At 32.4% G+C, this 18564-nt stretch overlaps 2 protein-coding genes across 2 annotated transcripts; one reads left to right on the forward strand and one right to left on the reverse strand.

Annotated features, from left to right (window-relative positions):
• Nucleotides 1–580: 580 nt before the first annotated feature.
• Nucleotides 581–5733, reverse strand: LOC112594548. Its single transcript, XM_025339371.1, has 3 exons — nt 5209–5733; nt 2893–3310; nt 581–1254 (listed from the first exon to the last, which is right to left on the reverse strand). The coding sequence occupies exons 1-3, from the start codon at nt 5476–5478 to the stop codon at nt 722–724; spliced, it is 1221 nt and encodes a 406-aa protein (XP_025195156.1). The 5' UTR covers nt 5479–5733; the 3' UTR covers nt 581–721.
• A 1006-nt stretch (nt 5734–6739) lies between these two features.
• On the forward strand, nt 6740–18247 carry LOC112596672. The gene is made up of 4 exons (XM_025342438.1): nt 6740–7254; nt 7342–7469; nt 15217–15553; nt 17710–18247. Exons 2-4 carry the CDS (start codon nt 7368–7370, stop codon nt 18123–18125), a joined length of 855 nt encoding a protein of 284 aa, XP_025198223.1. The 5' UTR covers nt 6740–7254; nt 7342–7367; the 3' UTR covers nt 18126–18247.
• Nucleotides 18248–18564: the final 317 nt, after the last annotated feature.

Here is an 18564-nt window from a genome sequence, read left to right on the forward strand (position 1 = left end):
GTAGAAAAATCGACGAGAAATTTTATATTGAATTTCCAAATGTTAGATTTAAAAGGAGACATTTTTATGAATTTCAAGCTACAAAATAATTTATATACTCTCAAAATGTAGACAAATTTGTATAATTCTAAATTTAAAACTTAAAAAAAATATTTTAACTCTAAATGTCCGTTATTTTTTAGTCGACAAATGAACAGCTAATTTTAGAACCTGGTGTTAAAATTTCAAGTTTATTTTTCACCTAGCGATAATTTTTCTTCTCGACATTTATATAAAAAAAAAAACTAAAAATAATTGGGAATTAAACCATGTATTGAAAATTATAATATAAATAATTTAGTAATATATATATATATATAAATTATATATATTATAATAGCCTTCTAAAATATTATAATATTTACAATCACGCGGTTGTGTTATTTAATATCGAAAAAATAACATCGGCTTATTACAAAATCATATTATGATATAAACGAAATTAAATTAAAAAAAAAAAAAAAAATTGAATAAATATTAATAATGATAGTTATATCACCTAATAAGAAATAAATAAATAAATATTTGTGATAATCATAATAATAATAATAATAATAATAATAATAATAATAATAAATAAATAAATACTATTAATAATAATAATAATAACAGTTGTATTAACGTCGACTGTGAAGTGGACGCTCAAACGATAACGTCAAAACTCCGATTGGTCGTCGAGACGTCAGGCGTTGTTGGTGGGTATGTAAGCGACCGGCGCCAGCGGATAAGACAAACGGCCGACGGTGGCCTCGTCGTCCGCGTCCTCCTCGCCGGCCTGTTCACCCGTGCCGGACGCGTCGTTGGGCTGGACGACGGCCGCCGAAACGGCCGGCGCCGCGTGCACGACGCTGACCCGCTGAGCCTGCGGCGGGCCGCGGCCGATCGGGTGATGCGTCCCGCCGTTCTCGTCCATGGTCAGGTGTCGAGCGTAACTGTACGGCGCCGACGAGTACGACGCTCCGTGCACCAGGTGTTCGTGGTCGTAGATGGCCGGCTTGGTGATGATCTCGTAATGCGACGTCTTACCGTAACCGCCGCCGCCGCCGCCTCCACCGCCTCCGTGGCCCTTGAGCGCGCACACGGCTGCCAGGACGAGTGCCAACATGGCGGTCATCAGCGCCTTGCCCGACATGGCGGCCAACGATGCGAAAGCGATTGCTGCCAGCGTGCCTGCTGACCACATGGCCGCTTTCATACCGTCCTTCTTACCTCGTCCTGCGTGTGGGCAAATATAAAACAACGATTAGCAAAACGATCGATACCCTGCAAAAATCGCGATAATATCGAATGCCTATGACCGCTAAAAGTGGAATTTGGCGACTAGGTACATATAGTATAGCAAATAAATACAGTCGAATTCGCTTATAACGATGCCATTTACAACGATAATCCGGGTAAAACGATTCCAAGCAATGTATTTGGTTGATTTTATATCTTATGTATTGCTACATTTTATAATCCGGATTTAACGAAGTTCGGTTACAATGATCAGATTCTCTTGGTCCCTTAAAGATCGTAATAAGCGAATTTGACTGTACTGGTACATGGAATCTACTGGTTATGAATTAATATTAAACTGACGCGCCTTCTTCTGAGTACTTGTCGTCATAAACCTTTATCAATTGAGTACAAGTTTAGAAAGTTTAGAACACGTGTACACGTAAAATTACCAGTAGGAACATCGTAAGACATTACATTTTCGTGGTCTATTTAAAATATTATTATAAACTATCTAGTACTCACTTATGGTGAGTTAAATTTTATGAAAACAGATCGTAGTAAAAAATATTATACAGGAAGGCTAATAATTTCAAATATAAAATCTGTTTTGAATCCGATTCGGAATCATAGAAAATGCGTACTAAAGGGGTTGTATTAATAAGTTTTTATATAAACATTTTCCAAGCATATTAAACACAACAACATTATAATATTACAAAAAAAAGTTTTGGTTGGATTAAATTTACATAAAAAAAAAAAAAAAAAATGCATGAATTGGGCTATGATTATGTGTACCTACTTTGTACTTACAAACACATGAGAATATTATGTTTTCGTGACCACTTTTACGTCTATTATATAATAATTTACCTCAATGAAATCTACTTGACAATAAATGTTTTTAAACGAGCATAATACGAGAAAAGTTCATTGTTTTTAATAGTTTAGAACTACGTTACAAGCTGATGCCATTATATTATTAAAATAAAAACGAAAAAAAAAAACCAGTAATGATTTCTTCGACACGCAAATGATCGCGTCTAAAATACGCAAAAACGAAATATTAATAATCGATTTGTGAAAACCGTATGATCGACAATCGAGAGAGCGTGTAAGTGAAGACGAAATGTAAGAAAAATATCGTGAAATTTAATGCCTATCATTCGTTTGAAATGAAAATGTTATTATTCTCGAGTATTATCGGTTGGACATAGTGTGCAAAAGAATAATTGTTTTGAACAGCACCAAATTTTAATATACACTTAATTTGTTTATATTCATTGGCCACAAAATAGTCGTCTTATAAATCGCAAATCACGTCGATAAATAATTCAATGTCGGGAAATTAAAGTAGTCTATTGATGATCAGTAGTAACTAATAAATAGTCATGAATTATTATGATACATTTTGAGGTGTTAAGTATTTTGTTTTTCTTAATAATATTAGTAGTGCTTTACAAAAAGTGTACGTCAGAAAATCGGGATAAATAAAACTAGTTTATTTGATACAGAAATGGTTCATTCCAATTTCACGTTCATCTAAGACCCATGTGGAATCACTGAAAAATTCACCCCGACCACGATAACATGATCAACGGTTGTTAAGTAACGCGTGACGATTATTATTATTACCAGTCTCCAGTAATCCGGTGGGTAGTATGTTGACGAGCATCTGGCTACTGAGATTGCGCACCTTCTCCACGACCGCCGAGTCAACCAGCTTAACGCTGATGGACAGGCTGTTCAGGTACGCATCGACCTTTTCCATCAGATACCCGTCCAGCTCATCAGCCGAATCGTTGCCCCGCACTAGGGACCTGACTACCTCCGGAGGTATGCCGCCGTGATAGTGGTGTTGCTTGTGGTGCTGGTTCTGTCGGTAGTGGTGACCGCCAGTGGCCGCCGTCTGGTTGCTGTCCGAAGCCCGAACAAGCGACACGCCGGGAACTAGCTGATAGGCACGGGCCGTGCCCAGTCGGTCGATCAGCCGAACCAAGTCCAGTTTCAGGCACGTCATCGTGTACCGATGTAGACATTTCTTCATCAACACCTGTTGCGCAACATATACGCGGGCGTGCGCACACACAAACGACGGTATGTAATAACAACTGGTACATCGACGAGATCGCCGTGCGAATTTAATAATAATATTATATGATTTGATATCTCATTATTTCAGTACAATGCATTAACAAACGATCGTCTTAACAGCGAACACTAGAGTGTTATGTATTATGTATTTCAAAAATTTTCTTTTTTGAAATCTGAAGCCTTTACTCGTACCGGTAATTGATAAATCGAGTTTTACACGCATTAAACATACAAAAAATAAATATCCAACATAGCAAAAGCGTAAAGTTTTTAGCATATTGTAACATATTATCTATATTGCATAGATGATAAAAGTAATAATCGTCAATAATTTTTGATACGTATGATCGTAGTGTTCACTGTTAATGGATCGATGTGCATAATGTGATATAATAAGTATACATTAAAATAAAATGCAGTGTACTGTGTGATAATTATTACTCAGAAATCGTTATTGTAATGTTTATGGGATAGGTGGGATGGGACCTACCACGATAGAGTGTACCATACGTGTCGATAACAATTATGTGTTATGGATAAAATTATTTATTTCCATAACAATTATTATTATCGACTGTAAGTATATTTTTATTCAGAGTCCTAGTGTATTTTCGTTGATACGGCCATTTATCGAAGAGCATAATTTATACGGAATGATCTATTTAACGTAATTACATAAGACACTCATTATTTCAGAAAACAAATTTTTAAATTCTTATTCGTATGAGAAATATAATTCGAAATGTTTTGATCAATAAAAATCAAATTATTTCGGACAAAATCTTTTTTTTATAAGTATTTAAAAGCAAGTGCTGTGTGGTGGATTGACGTTTTGCTATATACCCCTGTATATTCTCTCAGTACATCGCTAAGCTTCTAAACTTTTAATTAATATAAATTATAAATTACACGTCAAAAAGTTAATTTTCATGTAAACAATTTCTAAATGATATCGTTAAAATTAGTATAATTAATTATATACATTTGTAGAAAAACATTGTTTTTAACGACTTAAATTCAAAAAAAAAGTATTAAAAAACATTTATAGCTTAAAATAATAAATGTCTTACGTTAACTAGATCATTCGGTAGGCATTATGTATATTATTAATAAACTTACGTGACAGGTAATTCGATTAAAATAATGAAAAAATGTGCACGGAGGAAGATTTAAAAAACAGTGCGTAAAAATTAGAAACAGTGGCGTGATAGATGGAGGCAAAAAAAACTCACGAAATTAAAAATACATAGGTATTTCATATAGTAATTATTCTCGAGTTCTAGATTTTTCTTCAAGAATATTAATACATTGAAAATCTACGTTCAATAAGTGTGTTCATAGTCTCATTCCAGCGGAACTGATATAACATTTCAGGAAAAGAGCTTAGGTATTTATTATAAATATTAAATGATAAAATCGATGAATTCAAGCGAAATATCACACCACTTGTTAATAACGATTGACATACACACTTCACAATGTGCGCTCAACGTTCTATGGGCAATACTATTGTCGATAATATCAAGACGGGGCGAGATAAAAATTACCCGAGAACACGTATTTACGCACAGAAATCGGCGATTTTCAAAATTAATCGAATCTTCAGATGATTTTACTGTTCGACGACAGCAGGCCGTAGCGTTAGGTTAAATTCGGTTTAAAATATTACTTCGAACGACGCCAGCAACGGTTTGGAAACGGGAGAAGACGTTCCTACAATGACACACGACACCGTCGTACGGCAATCTCGTGTAGCCAACGGGTGAGGCGAAAAAGCGGTTGACTTGCCCCCCGACAGCAGCCGAATGACTGCGCGCAGGGTGCGAGCGATAAGAAAATGACGATTTTTCCAATTACCTGCTTCAGGAGTTCCGCGTTGGCCGAGTCGTCGGACTTGGCCTGGTGTTGAGCGTTGGTGGTCGTGGTCGTGGTCGTGGTGGTTGTCGTAGGCGGTTGCAACGACGACAGCAATTGCGGTCCTCCACCGCCGCCTCCGTCCGGCGCCGCAGCGACGGTTTCCATCTGCCCGCGCACCGCCGAGACGGCGTTCAGCAGACAAGTCGCGCACAGGGCCGCCGCGATGGTGACGGTCGCGCCGCCGTGTTTTCGCCGGCCGCACGTCTGCATAGTGATGATGGCGACGACGACGACGACGACAACGGCGGTGGTCGAAACGAGAAACGCACCACACTTGTACGACGACGACGCGCGGTCGACAGGACGATTGTGGTTACGAGCGGGGCGCGCGGTGTGCCCGTGGCCGCGGTATGCGTGATGTGCGTGTGGACGACGCGGAGACGACTACTACGGCGATATGGCTGCAGAGAGAGACGGTGTGTGTGTGTGTGCGTGGCCGTGTGTGTGGCCGTGTTATCGGTACGGAATGAAGCCACGAACTGGAGCTGGCCGACAGCGCGCGGGTAGTTTTTATAGAGCCGTGTAACGAAACGATTATCGGCGGCGGCGAAGAAGTGTGCGTGTGCGTGTGCGTGTGCGTGTGTGTGTGTGTGTGTGTGACGGCACGCGCGTGCGTGCGTATGTGCGAATCGCGAGCGACGGACGGATGGTAAAACCGACGGAAAAAAAATTAATGAAAAACCGCGTTGGAAATCGTTTTGCGCGCGTAGGTAAAAGTAAACGAGCGGTGATTCGGCACAAACCGACACAACAATGTGTGTCAACGGGGTAGATGTCTCGCAGATTTCTGCGGAAAATTAATTATCGCACGGACCGCGCGCGCGACTGCGATTTCAATGGGCTCGCGCGTGGGTTTTTTTTTTCCCCCCGTTTTTTTCCCCGATCTTTCGCGCGTCGGAAAACGAATTCGATTTTTTCGTCCGCTTTTGTTTTTACTCATTAAATCCGCGCCGGACCGCGGCGATCACGGTCGGTTTACACGTGTGCTGGCGTGTCATACATTTCACATTATAATATTATCGTTCGAAACGCTCGCCGGACCCGACCCCCGCCGCCACCGGTCTGATTTGATTCCGTACAGGTATAAACACCTCTATTACCCCGAACGTCATGCGTGCACACGCGTGAAAACGATGCCGAACGCTTGTTTGCCGGGGGTTTCGGTCCTGCGGGTTTTCACTGTTTTCAATTATTGCTCGCGAATTCGCGCGTGTGCAAACAACACGTGCGACGAGCATAATAATATCATATTATTCCACGGGTGAAATTATTACAACAACATGTGACGACAACAATACCAGCGCTATACGATAATGGCAATTACCGACTCTGCCCGTGTATCATTATCGTCATTATCGTTTTACGCTACAAAACCGTAACCGGACGATCGCCGAAATCATCCATCGTACGTAATCGTGAACCCGTCCGCGTTACAAACTTCGGCGGCGGCCGCCAGTCGGCCAAACCGTCCCGTAGCAGCATCATCGTGGTCGTGGTCGTCGTCTTCAGCCGTATCATCGGCAAAATGACATATTGTCGAAACGCACCGAGTTCTGTATTGTAATCATATATGTTTTGAACGACGCATACCTACCTGCAGCATCGACTAGTGAAATACAAAACGGTATATCGACGCTGACGTCGAGACGAAATTCACCGTCGGGGGAGGGAAAGACAAAAAAAAAGAAATTTAAAAAAAAAGTTAACAACCGATTTCGGATATAGAAACGTTTACATCGGGCGCTATTGTGTTTAACGGTTCACTTGTTGCGACTATGTTTTTCCGCCGATTCACGCGACAACAGCAATAATTAAACCCACGTACCTATATACAGGTATACATATCGGCGGTGGCGGAGGCGGATCACGCACCCCGACGACCGTAGCGACGGCGCCGCTCGTTAGCGGTACAATATCCCGGCACCGTCAGTCATTAACCTTCCGTACACTGCAGCCGTCGTAGCTCTCTGCCATCAACGCAATACTGTAATGACATATTAATATTATCGATTAAGATATACACGAATTATAATATTTTTGTCATTGTACAACGTATATTTATACACGTTAAAGGTACCACTCGCCGCTGCGACGACGACATGCATCACCCTCGGTGGTCGCCGCTGTGCCTCGCCTTGTATCTGATCGCCGGAGCAGAGGTCCTGCTGGCCGCCGATAACGTCACATCTACCCCGGTACAGGTACAGTATAATATAACATATAAAATTGGTAATAACGATAATAATTGGCATTATCAATAGATATATCGTGCCGATCGCGTGAAGACGTAGGTGAATAGTATCGCAAACATAGAGCGCGGTATTTACGAGTTCCGACCGGGAATGGCTTTAAGGGGGCGAGATTTCTTGAGTGACTTTTGTCTTAGACTTTCTACCGATTAGAATTTTTATCCGGTTATCGAATTCAATTTTTTTTAGGTGTACGCCGGTCAGAACAAAAGTGTAATGATTATTGGCTACGACTTTTATGGTAGGTTTTGATCGATTTATTTTGTTTGATCTACTCGAAATTTAGAACAGAGTTTTCGGTACACGTTTAAAAGATCCATGGTCTTAAGCGCCGCATATTTTTCTGCAAGCAAATAAATTTATAATTTAAAACTGCGTGTTTATTAAGTAGCGGTGAAATTGAAGACCGGATTATTATTCAGTGATTTCAGTTATGTTACTTATTATAAACAATTTATACATTTTAAATCGTCACAACAATTTTTGTATACACTTAGAAAAAATAATTTATGAAATAAATGTTAAACGATAAACCTATATTTTACACCTTCAACTACCACTTGTTATTAGGAACTAACAACTTCTTTTAGTAATATAATGATTTATTTTTATTATTAGGTATAAAAGTTTACAACTGTAATGATTATTAGCTGATAGTATACAATACATAAACATTCTTAAGAACTATACATAATTTAAATTATATAAATTTCATAAGACTTAATTCTTAATTAACTTAATCAATTTCAACTAACCCAACTTTAATGTTTAGTTTTGATATATTACTAAATCATTATAACGGATTTTAAATTTATTTACTAGACATATTACTAGACAATGGACAATTTCTTTATTCTTAAGTTAAGTGTCTTAATACTATCCTTTCAATAGTTGGACGGCAATCTCAATTTTTTATTATTTTTAACGAATTTTTAAAATTACAAATATTATTTCTCTTTCGTTGTTCCTCCTTAAAATTTTCCACATACCAACTGTTCAACATCTCGAATCATTTAACTATAATCAGCTATCATCTACAGAATGTTTAACTATTTCAATCATACCTGCTGTAGAATGTAGATACAATCATATGGATATAATTTTTGATTCGTATATCCGTAAAATGTTATTAAATAAATGTACAGTTTTTGTTAAAAAAAAAAAAAAAAAATCATTATTAAAATAACAACATATCGTATATCTTAATTTAGTTAATTTTTATTTATACAGATATGAACCACTATTGTATAGACTCCATTTTTTAGCGTATTCTAATGACCAAGTGGTTTTGGTAAGTCTTAGACTCGTATACATACATATATTTATATTTAACGTAGGTAGATTATAACCCAGTTAACCAGAGAATTATCCGCGATGACGCATAAGAAACAACAATGCATATTATGATTAGTTTTTTTTTTTGTTTGTTGTTATTTTCCAGCGTTACTGTATCGACTTCCTTATCATCCATTTATCCTAGATCCGCGATTCATTATCAGAATTCGGAATACTTAAAACGTGGATAAACTAACCCGTATTGCCGTAAAACCATTGACAATGGCGAGAAACCATTCATCCTATCGTAGTGTACCGCATGGTTGGCCAGTGAACGAATTTTTTTCCGTATTTTTTCGTCATCCTGTTATTCGTATTTTTATTTATTCCATTGTTTTGTGGCATTCGAAATTGGAGCGAACACATTGGTTTAACGAATTAATACTATTAACAATAATATGGCAAATTAACACGCATTGTATATTATAATTTGTTTTAATGTTACTGTAATTTTTTAATGCAACACGTACGTTAGAAACAATAATCAACTTATACAATGGGTTGGACTGGTGGAAAACGGCCTGTCGAGATTTAGGTACACCGTTGGTAAGATTTTTTTTCGATTTTTTTTTTATTTATCTGCGTATATTAGGTATTTGAACCGAATTTTCCAATTATTTTTATGACCACTTTTTTTTCTCAGTAACTCTTCTGGAATGTTTGTGTGTAGGCATTGTGAATAGTTTAACGCAAAATTTCCAGCAGATGAAAGCGACATTACGATCGTTACGTGCACGTAACATATTAACTATATTAGTTATTTAGTTATGGTACGTTGCGATGAAAAACAATTCGTTTAGTTCACAATCAAAATAATGTCTATAATTTATGGAAATGGATTACCAACAGTGATATCGTTGGTTCAAACATTCGAGTCCATTCTCAGAATCTTTATTTTTATTTTTAACAATAAATGATTTCTACTACTTTCACACACATACACTATTTTATTGTGAAACTAATTAAATAAGTAAAAAAAATTCACTGGTCATTGAATTAATGCATAAACTATGCAACACATACATATCAAAACTAATCAATGACTTACTTTCCCTAAATATCTAACATATTAAATTTTCTTTTTTTAAATAAATAAATAAATCAAATACATTTTTGATTCTAAGCGTAGCAATGAATGTACGTATTGATTTTATAACGATTTGTATATACAAATAAAGCGTAGCAATGAATGTACGTATTGATTTTACAAATATTTTTAAATTGTACATACAAATAAATATATGTATACACGATAAGCGGTTGAAAAAATTATTCGATTTTTAACTTAAAAAATGATTTTGAATAAAATTGTATTTAATTTGTTTTTTAAACGGGTCTAAAGCAAAAATTTTCAGTATTTTTAAATTAATTGAGGAATACAAAAAACAAATAAAGATAAACAGGAAATTTTCACTTAAAATCAGTTTTGGATAAAATTAATTTTTTTTTTTATTTATTTAAAAATGAATTAGTGTAGATACTTGACAAGTTTGTCGATTGTTTATTACTTAATTTGATCATTTTCTATGCACAGTATAATTTTAAAATATTTCGCCTATTTTTAAGTTATTTATTGACATTTAAATTTTCTATTATTATATTTTTCATAAAGTCATAAAAAATTATTTTCTGCAAAATAATGCTTGAAAATGTAATGAAACATCTTGTATAAGTTATTATTATAGATATGTACAAATATTTAAAATATATAGGCACAATTTATTTTTATAATTATTTAAATTCATCAAAATCACAACAATTTAAATAACATTAAATAATATAATAAATGTCATGTTTTTACCAAAAATTAAATTAACCTTCTAAAATAATAACAGCAAAATAAATAACATTAGGTGTGTAACATATTTATATCGCTATATTTAATTGGTAATATTATTGACTCCCTGATCTAGTGGTACAGCATGAAACTTTGTTTCTCTAGAGTCTAGGGCCCTCGTAGGGCTCGTAGACTATACGAGTTAGGATTTCTTTAAATATACATATTAAAGATAGCTAGAACAAAAAGAGTCTGATGCTTGAGAATTTTTTTCATAATACATTAAATAAATTTATTTTTAACATAAAATATAATTTAAATAAATAAAAAAAAATGAACAATTTTTTTTAATGGGTCATGATAAAGGTCCTGTGGCCTCTTAGCATAGACATAACCTAAATGCATCGGGACCTTGGTTTTGATGGTTTAGGCTTAAAAATACGTCACAGGACTATCTCCGATCAGAATTGTTTGGTATGTCCTTGAATATAATTAACACTTTTATTACAGTGATTCACTTAACTTTGATACCGAATATAGGTACAACTGAGCGATACTCACTTACCCATATTTATTTTTTTGCTTATTTAAAAAGTGAAAACCAAAATTTTAGTATAAATTTGTCAAGTGTAAATATTATTAGTATTAAAATGTATTATTTACCTAACCCAGCGGTTCCCAAACTGTGCTCCACGAAGCCCTTGGGGTTACGCAATGGTTTCCCGAGGGCACCGTTCATTATTGTCCGTATGTATACAGTTCGTATTAATTATGCTTCATAGAACACAGGCAAATGCAAATGAACGTTAAATATTTCTTGGGGCTCCACGAGAAACCTCCCCTTAAAAAGAGGCTCCGAGGCTGAAAAAGTTTGGGAACCGCTGACCTAACCTAACCTAACGTGTGGTATTAAAATTAAAATTATTCAATTAATATTTAAGACTAATGTAATATTATAAATAATATGAAAATAAAATAAAGTATTCAATGTAATCACATGAAAAGCAAAATAATGATATTTTAAAAATATATATGTATACCTATAATGAGTAATTACTAATATAAAATAAACTAATAAGTACATTTAAGTAATTGCTGTAAGTAATATATCAAATATGCTAAATTTTTAGTTTTAAAAGTAAATACTTACACAAATAAAATACATGATAAATAATTATAATTTCCTTAAACATTTTTATTTTTGATTTAAAATATCTATTTTTCCAATCGATACATATTTGATATTTATATATCGTAAACATTGTGTAAACTATTCAATAAATGTATGGAAATTAGACTAAAATATCTTAAAATTTTATTTTATTTATAAAAAATCAAATCAAATTATAATAATATTTACCTACGTAAAGCATATAATTATAGGTACAACTGAAAATAATAAATATAAATTTGTATTAATATATTAATCACACAAAACATTATTTAAATGGATTTATTATTAAATTTGAATTTAGCAATGATAATAAAGTTACACATAGGTAGTGCTTTTAGTAAAACGTATGGTTATTTAATATTTTAATATATTGTAATAAAGTATTAATCAACATTTGCTTGTTATTTTTTTTTTTTTTTTTTATATTTAGTTGAATTTAGTTGTTTTTATAATATGGAGGTATTAATTAAATTTTTATCACAATTGATTATTATTTATCACACTTAAATTCGATATTTAAATAGATTTATATATACTACAATAAAGTGCAATTTAAATTTGATATAAATACGACGTTACGAGAGGTGTACAATAAATATGCATTCAAATATTTTGTTATTATATACCTAATCTGTTTACATCTTATCATTTAAATCAACTTGATTCGTATTGAACTAATGTGAATTAAGGTACAAATAAAATTTTAGAACTGAATTCCTATTATAGTGTAATACATTTTCACCATACCAGTCACACTATGAACACTCGAAGCAATACTAATATCAAATAATTGAACATTTTTTACCTAATTTTTTTTTTAATTATCACTATAATACAAATTAATAAGAAAAAATATTCAAAAGTGTAAATTGATTAGCGTTTCTAATATATATTTAAATTATCAAAGATTAATTTTTCGGTGGAATATAAGTTTAAAAAAATACACTTTTTAAATGTATACAATTTTTTCATTTCAACAAAAACTAAAACAAAAAAGGGAATCAATCTATTATCGAATTTATAAAAATTATCACAATTCTTGATAAATTAAATGTTTGTTTGTATTTTATATTTAGTTCTAAGATGAGTTGGAATGAGCTGTACAAGATAAAATTAACAATAAATTGATAACTAGAAGTAATCAAATCAAATTAACATTTTATACATCATATTATTATGATACCATACAATATTCATTTTTTTACCTTATTTTTTCTAGGAGATACTCATATTATCGTTAACACGAACTAATAAATCTAATTTTATAATATATTAAATATTATACGAGTATACGATACAATATATAGTGATTGACAGTTTTTTAATTATCAATCTATCTACTTTATAGTCGTATTAATATTTTGTCCAAGAATCGTTTAGTTTTGATTCGTTAGTAATAAATACCAATTCTGTAAATACGGTTAAGCGATTAATTATGTGTAAAATTATAACAACATATAAAAAAAAACTAAGACATACTAGGAAATTATAATACTTATTATTATATATCATAAATATATGATTTTTATTGTACGAGACATAACCTTTTAATTTAGTTTAGTAATAAAAAAAAATCTATGTACAATTTACATATTTATACAATCAAATCGTAAATATATACATTAATATATACTAGTGAAATCTATAATTCAACTCAATTTACGTACCTATGTGAATAATTTGATGTGCATTCATAAACGCGTATCGTGTATGTAAATAATATTATGGTTCACGATCAAATCATGCGTTAAACCGTATTTTAATTTTATTGTAAAAAAAAAAAAAAATGAATAATGATAAATAAATAAATTAAATGGTTTTCCCTTTTCATATACGAGACATTTTAATGTTGATACTTGTATAACACGCGAATATAATATTGTTATTATTACGATGACCTGCATATTGATGATACGGTTATTAGTGTCGGATCAGACGTGCTCTACATCTGCGGCATAACCTTCTACACACATACACACAACACATATTCTCATCAGCTTAACACGTATATCACATGCTTTCGCATCAATACAATTTAAGTATGGTATTATTATGTTATATCTGTAAGTAGAGGAATCCGAATTCGTGTACACCTATAAGTGTTTTGTACAATATGGTCAATATGTAAGTCGGTGCTTAGGTATGTTTATAGCTGCGGGTGCCAAGTAACGAACGCAGCCGGTGATCAATGAAAAACGTATTTTCTCCGCGTGAAATCTGACCACTTAATATATGATATATACATATACATATGTATGTCTTATTTTATTATTATATTCGAACAAATATTTTTGTACAAAATTTATATTTATACAAGTACTAATAATTAATATATTTATTAAAATACCGAGTCACGTGAATCCATCGAATCTATTTTAAATATACGGCGTTAAGCATAATACGAGTATATTAATATTATAATGTAAAATTTATTTAAAAGACTTATTTTGATGAAACGAAAAAAAAAAAATAGCGGCTGACAGAAGTATTAGTGAAACATTACATTATAACAGTATATTAATTAGGATGTATGATAGTTAAGCACTTTTACCGATGAATTAAGTATGGGTGAGTCGAAAATGTCACTTTTATTATATACTAAAATTTATGTATTATTACTAAATATATAAATATATGTATACACACACACACACATACACACACACACACATATATATATATACGACAATATTAAGTGTTAAACATAATTTTGATTGATATAGTATAATGCAGGGTTCCAGTTATTATTATTATTTTTTTAAATTTAGAAAAACGTAAATTACAAAGGTTGTCATTTTCTATTTGGTAAACGATAGAATATTTTTATAGTTATAAATTATAATATAATAATAAAGGATATATATTATAATGTTTATAAAGTTAAAAACAATTAAGTATTTTATCTTAAATATTTTTGAGTATTGGAAAGATGGTTAGATTTATATTATATTAATATATTTATATTTTATTAATTAGCAAATAGCCCACTTAGACGACTAATGTCAAACGTTATTGATGTGAACTCAAATTATAAATTTAAATTTTTAAACTTGATTTTTTTTTTTAAATTATAGTATATGTGATTATTCAAATACGTGATGTTAAATCAACCAGTATATATATTTACAGACTATTTTCTATTGTTAATTTAAACATATATTACAATATACACTTGCAGTTGTTAATTAAATCAATTACAAACTGTAAATATCTATATAAAACAAGGCCTAGCCCATCAAAATAAAAAAAATAAAAAAATTTTTATTAAAAAATATACAAAGAATATCGATTATCGAAATAAAAACTGTTGTCATCTCTCTACACTTTAATAAAGTATCATAATATGACATAACATAATATGATATGTGAAATTAAATTATACTTAATGAATGGAATGTATTACGTTGTTACAGGAAGTTCCACAAGCACGATGCTCAAACAATTACACGATAACTTGCGTCAAGAGGGATGTACTCTTGTTGCTGGACGGTCTGGATGGCGAACGAAGCTACGAGATTTATCCAGGATTCACATTATTTCAGAGGCGTAGTTCGTCGGCTGGTCTATTGCCGACCAACGAGTCGCTGGATGCTGCCAACTCCAGTCAGCTAGACCACATGATCGTCAAACGACTTAACGATTACGTGGAGAGCATCGATCTGCGGGTCAAACTCCTAAATCCGATCAACGCGACGGCTCGATCGGTTGGTAACAGCATGTTCGAACGGATATTGCCGTTTCTCAGAATGAGTATGACCAAACGCATAATGTTATTATTTACCATCAAGTCTTTGCATTATTTACTTCCTAAACTGTTGAAAAAACTAAAAATTTAAATATAATACTAACGTATAGACAGCACGACGTCACGTACGATGCCTTATCTTAATTTTTTAAAGCTTTTTAAAAGAGTCTTGATTGTTTAAAGTTAATTTTCATGTAACCGAACTATTTCTGATTATATTAATATTAATATAATTGTATATGAATTATTATTAATACATATTATGCATATAAACAACTAATAATAAGTTAAGAAGTCAAATTCTAAGAAATGTATATTATATTATGTGGTTAAAGTATCTGTCCATAATAAACTCATAAATGGACGTCGTACCCTCATGTGTTGTCTCCGTCTAACTAACTCATACCATACAATATTTTACGTTTGAAATAATCTATTATATTTTGTGATTTTAATATTAGAGTAATAATTATATCAATAAAATCTATAATTAAGAATATTACTTATGGACTCTCGAAGAATTTTTTGTAAATTTTAAAAATGTTTCAAAATTAAAATTTCAAAAAAATCTAAGGGGAGAAAGAGACTAGATAATATAGTTACCTTTGTAATTGATACAAGTTTAATTCACTCTGATATTAAAATAACAGTGTCAAATGGATTATTTCAAATATACTTACATTTTTTATACATTATACATTATCTACTAGCTAGTAAGATTGAGACAACATACATGACAACCTCTATAAACATACTTATAAAAACAAACATATATTTTATAATAAGTAATTTAAAACTATATGCAAAGACTGAATTTAAAACTTAATTTTTACTTTTTCCTCTTTCCAAAAAAAAAAAAAAAAATACCCCTAACACTATAACAATACTAAACATGTCAAATGGCATAATAATACTATACCTATTTAATATTACACGTATTATATTATCCTAATTATTACAAGTTTCATGTTATTATTGTCTACTGTCGCCTGTCATCTCAGTAATATTATTATACGTGTTTTACGTAAAAAAAAAAAAAATAATAATAAAACTAACATCTGGACACATTTGATTTTTAACACAATATGAACATAATATTCAAAATTATATCCGATTATTACATATTAGTTTAACATTTTCGGTCCTCTATTATCTACATATTGATTGTGTCCACGATAATTGATGTAAATTCCTAGATATTATTTTGTACGCGCAAGATGAAAGTCGTCTAAATTTTTCAACTGACTCGTATATAGGTTCGTCAACAATGACGAACGTAATTATTTTAAAAACAAATTAAACGCGGTGCACGGCAATTATATTATCAGTCAACTGGTTTATTAGGTACGTCTGTTGTGAAGAAAAAAAAATTAAAATTGAAATCGGACGGCGTGACGCTACAAGGACACGCATCGTCAACGTGTCATACCGTTTTTAGATATTATTTTTTACGTTACACTTTTATGTATATCGAACTAAAAACGAATTATTATTAAAAAACATTATAATACACAGATTTTCGAATGTTCATCAAAATTCTAAAGATAATTAAAAAGTACGAAATAATACGTGTTATTTATATAGTTTATCCATATTTTTTTCAAATTTATACGATTCATAGATTCGACGCATCAAATAAAATTTCAAATACACAGTTTTGCGCTTAAACTACGCTGTGTCTGACAAATGGTCATCATAACTTCGAAATAGATGTGGCTTTAAGACAATTTAATTATAACAATTTGATATTATATTTTCTTTTAGTTTCAATGTGTTATGTGTTGGCAGTGATCCGATTATCTCCGTATTCACCTACCACCATACCACGTTAGATAGATGAATGGTATTTTTTGATGATTGTCTCATATTTTCAAGTGTAAAAAAGTCTGGAGAAACTGGCGGTTAAACGTTTTGATTTACGACAGACAAATTATCCATAAAATATGATTGATTTCATTGTTGTTTTATTAAAGTATCAATACGTTAATAAAGACTTTTAGCTCACTTACCAATTATCTGTGGTAGTAACACACAAACAAGACCACATATTTTTTAAATTTTGTGGGTACTTTCAGTGTCTAATCCTAAATACTAAAAATCGTTTTCCAGCCGTTATTTCATATTGCTTTTTGTTTTTGTATTTTTTTGTTAAAAATGAAAGGTAGAAAAAAGAAAGACCATCACGGATTGTACTGGGCGGCGGGCACGATGGCCGCTGTCGGAGCCAGCGCCCTTATAGCACTTTCCAGCAAGGCCCTGATGACGGCGGGCGCAGCGTTGGCCCTAGCCATCTACAGCTGCATGAAGGGTGGCGGCGGCGGCGGAAAAGGCGGTGGCAGTCAACTAACTGCCACGCTGATGGAAGAGAGCTCACTGGTTCCACACCGGCAGTGTGCCGAGGCGGTGGTAGATATTTCGGGTATGCATAACTATCCGGTGGATGTGGAACGGTATCCTGGGTCAAGAAAGACGTTGGACATTGTATCACCTGCTATGCCCGTCTACAGGATCCACCAGACGTCTGACGACTATTCATCGTCGTATGGTCCACCTCAGTCCCAAGCCCAGTACCCGTAACGTTCTTGAACTGCTTTGGTCGGTTATAGTCAGGGCAATAGTAGTTGCATTTATGAACATCGATGACTCAAAAAATGTTTCAAAAATTAATATACTTACCGTCCACTTAAATAATAATAATTTTAATAAAAATGAAAACATTGTTTCATAATATAAATTTGATAAATAAATAAAATAAAACAAAAAATAGGACTGTCCCTTCAGTTGAATGAGTATCACATTTGAATTAAGCTGCTCTTAAACGTAAACTGTTTTAATTTTGAATTTTAAAATATTAAAATCTATATGAAAATTTAAGATTTTATGTCTTATTGGATCTTGTTCACAATGACTACTCAACTTTTTAATTCAAAAACTATCATAATTTAAATATCATTAATTTTGTATTTTTATTTATTATTTAATAATATTAAATATTAAAATTATTATTACTGTCTTA

This window comes from Melanaphis sacchari, unplaced genomic scaffold (genome assembly GCF_002803265.2).
Source record: "Melanaphis sacchari strain LSU unplaced genomic scaffold, SCAv2.0 Contig0_pilon_pilon, whole genome shotgun sequence".
Lineage (NCBI taxonomy): Eukaryota > Metazoa > Arthropoda > Insecta > Hemiptera > Aphididae > Melanaphis > Melanaphis sacchari.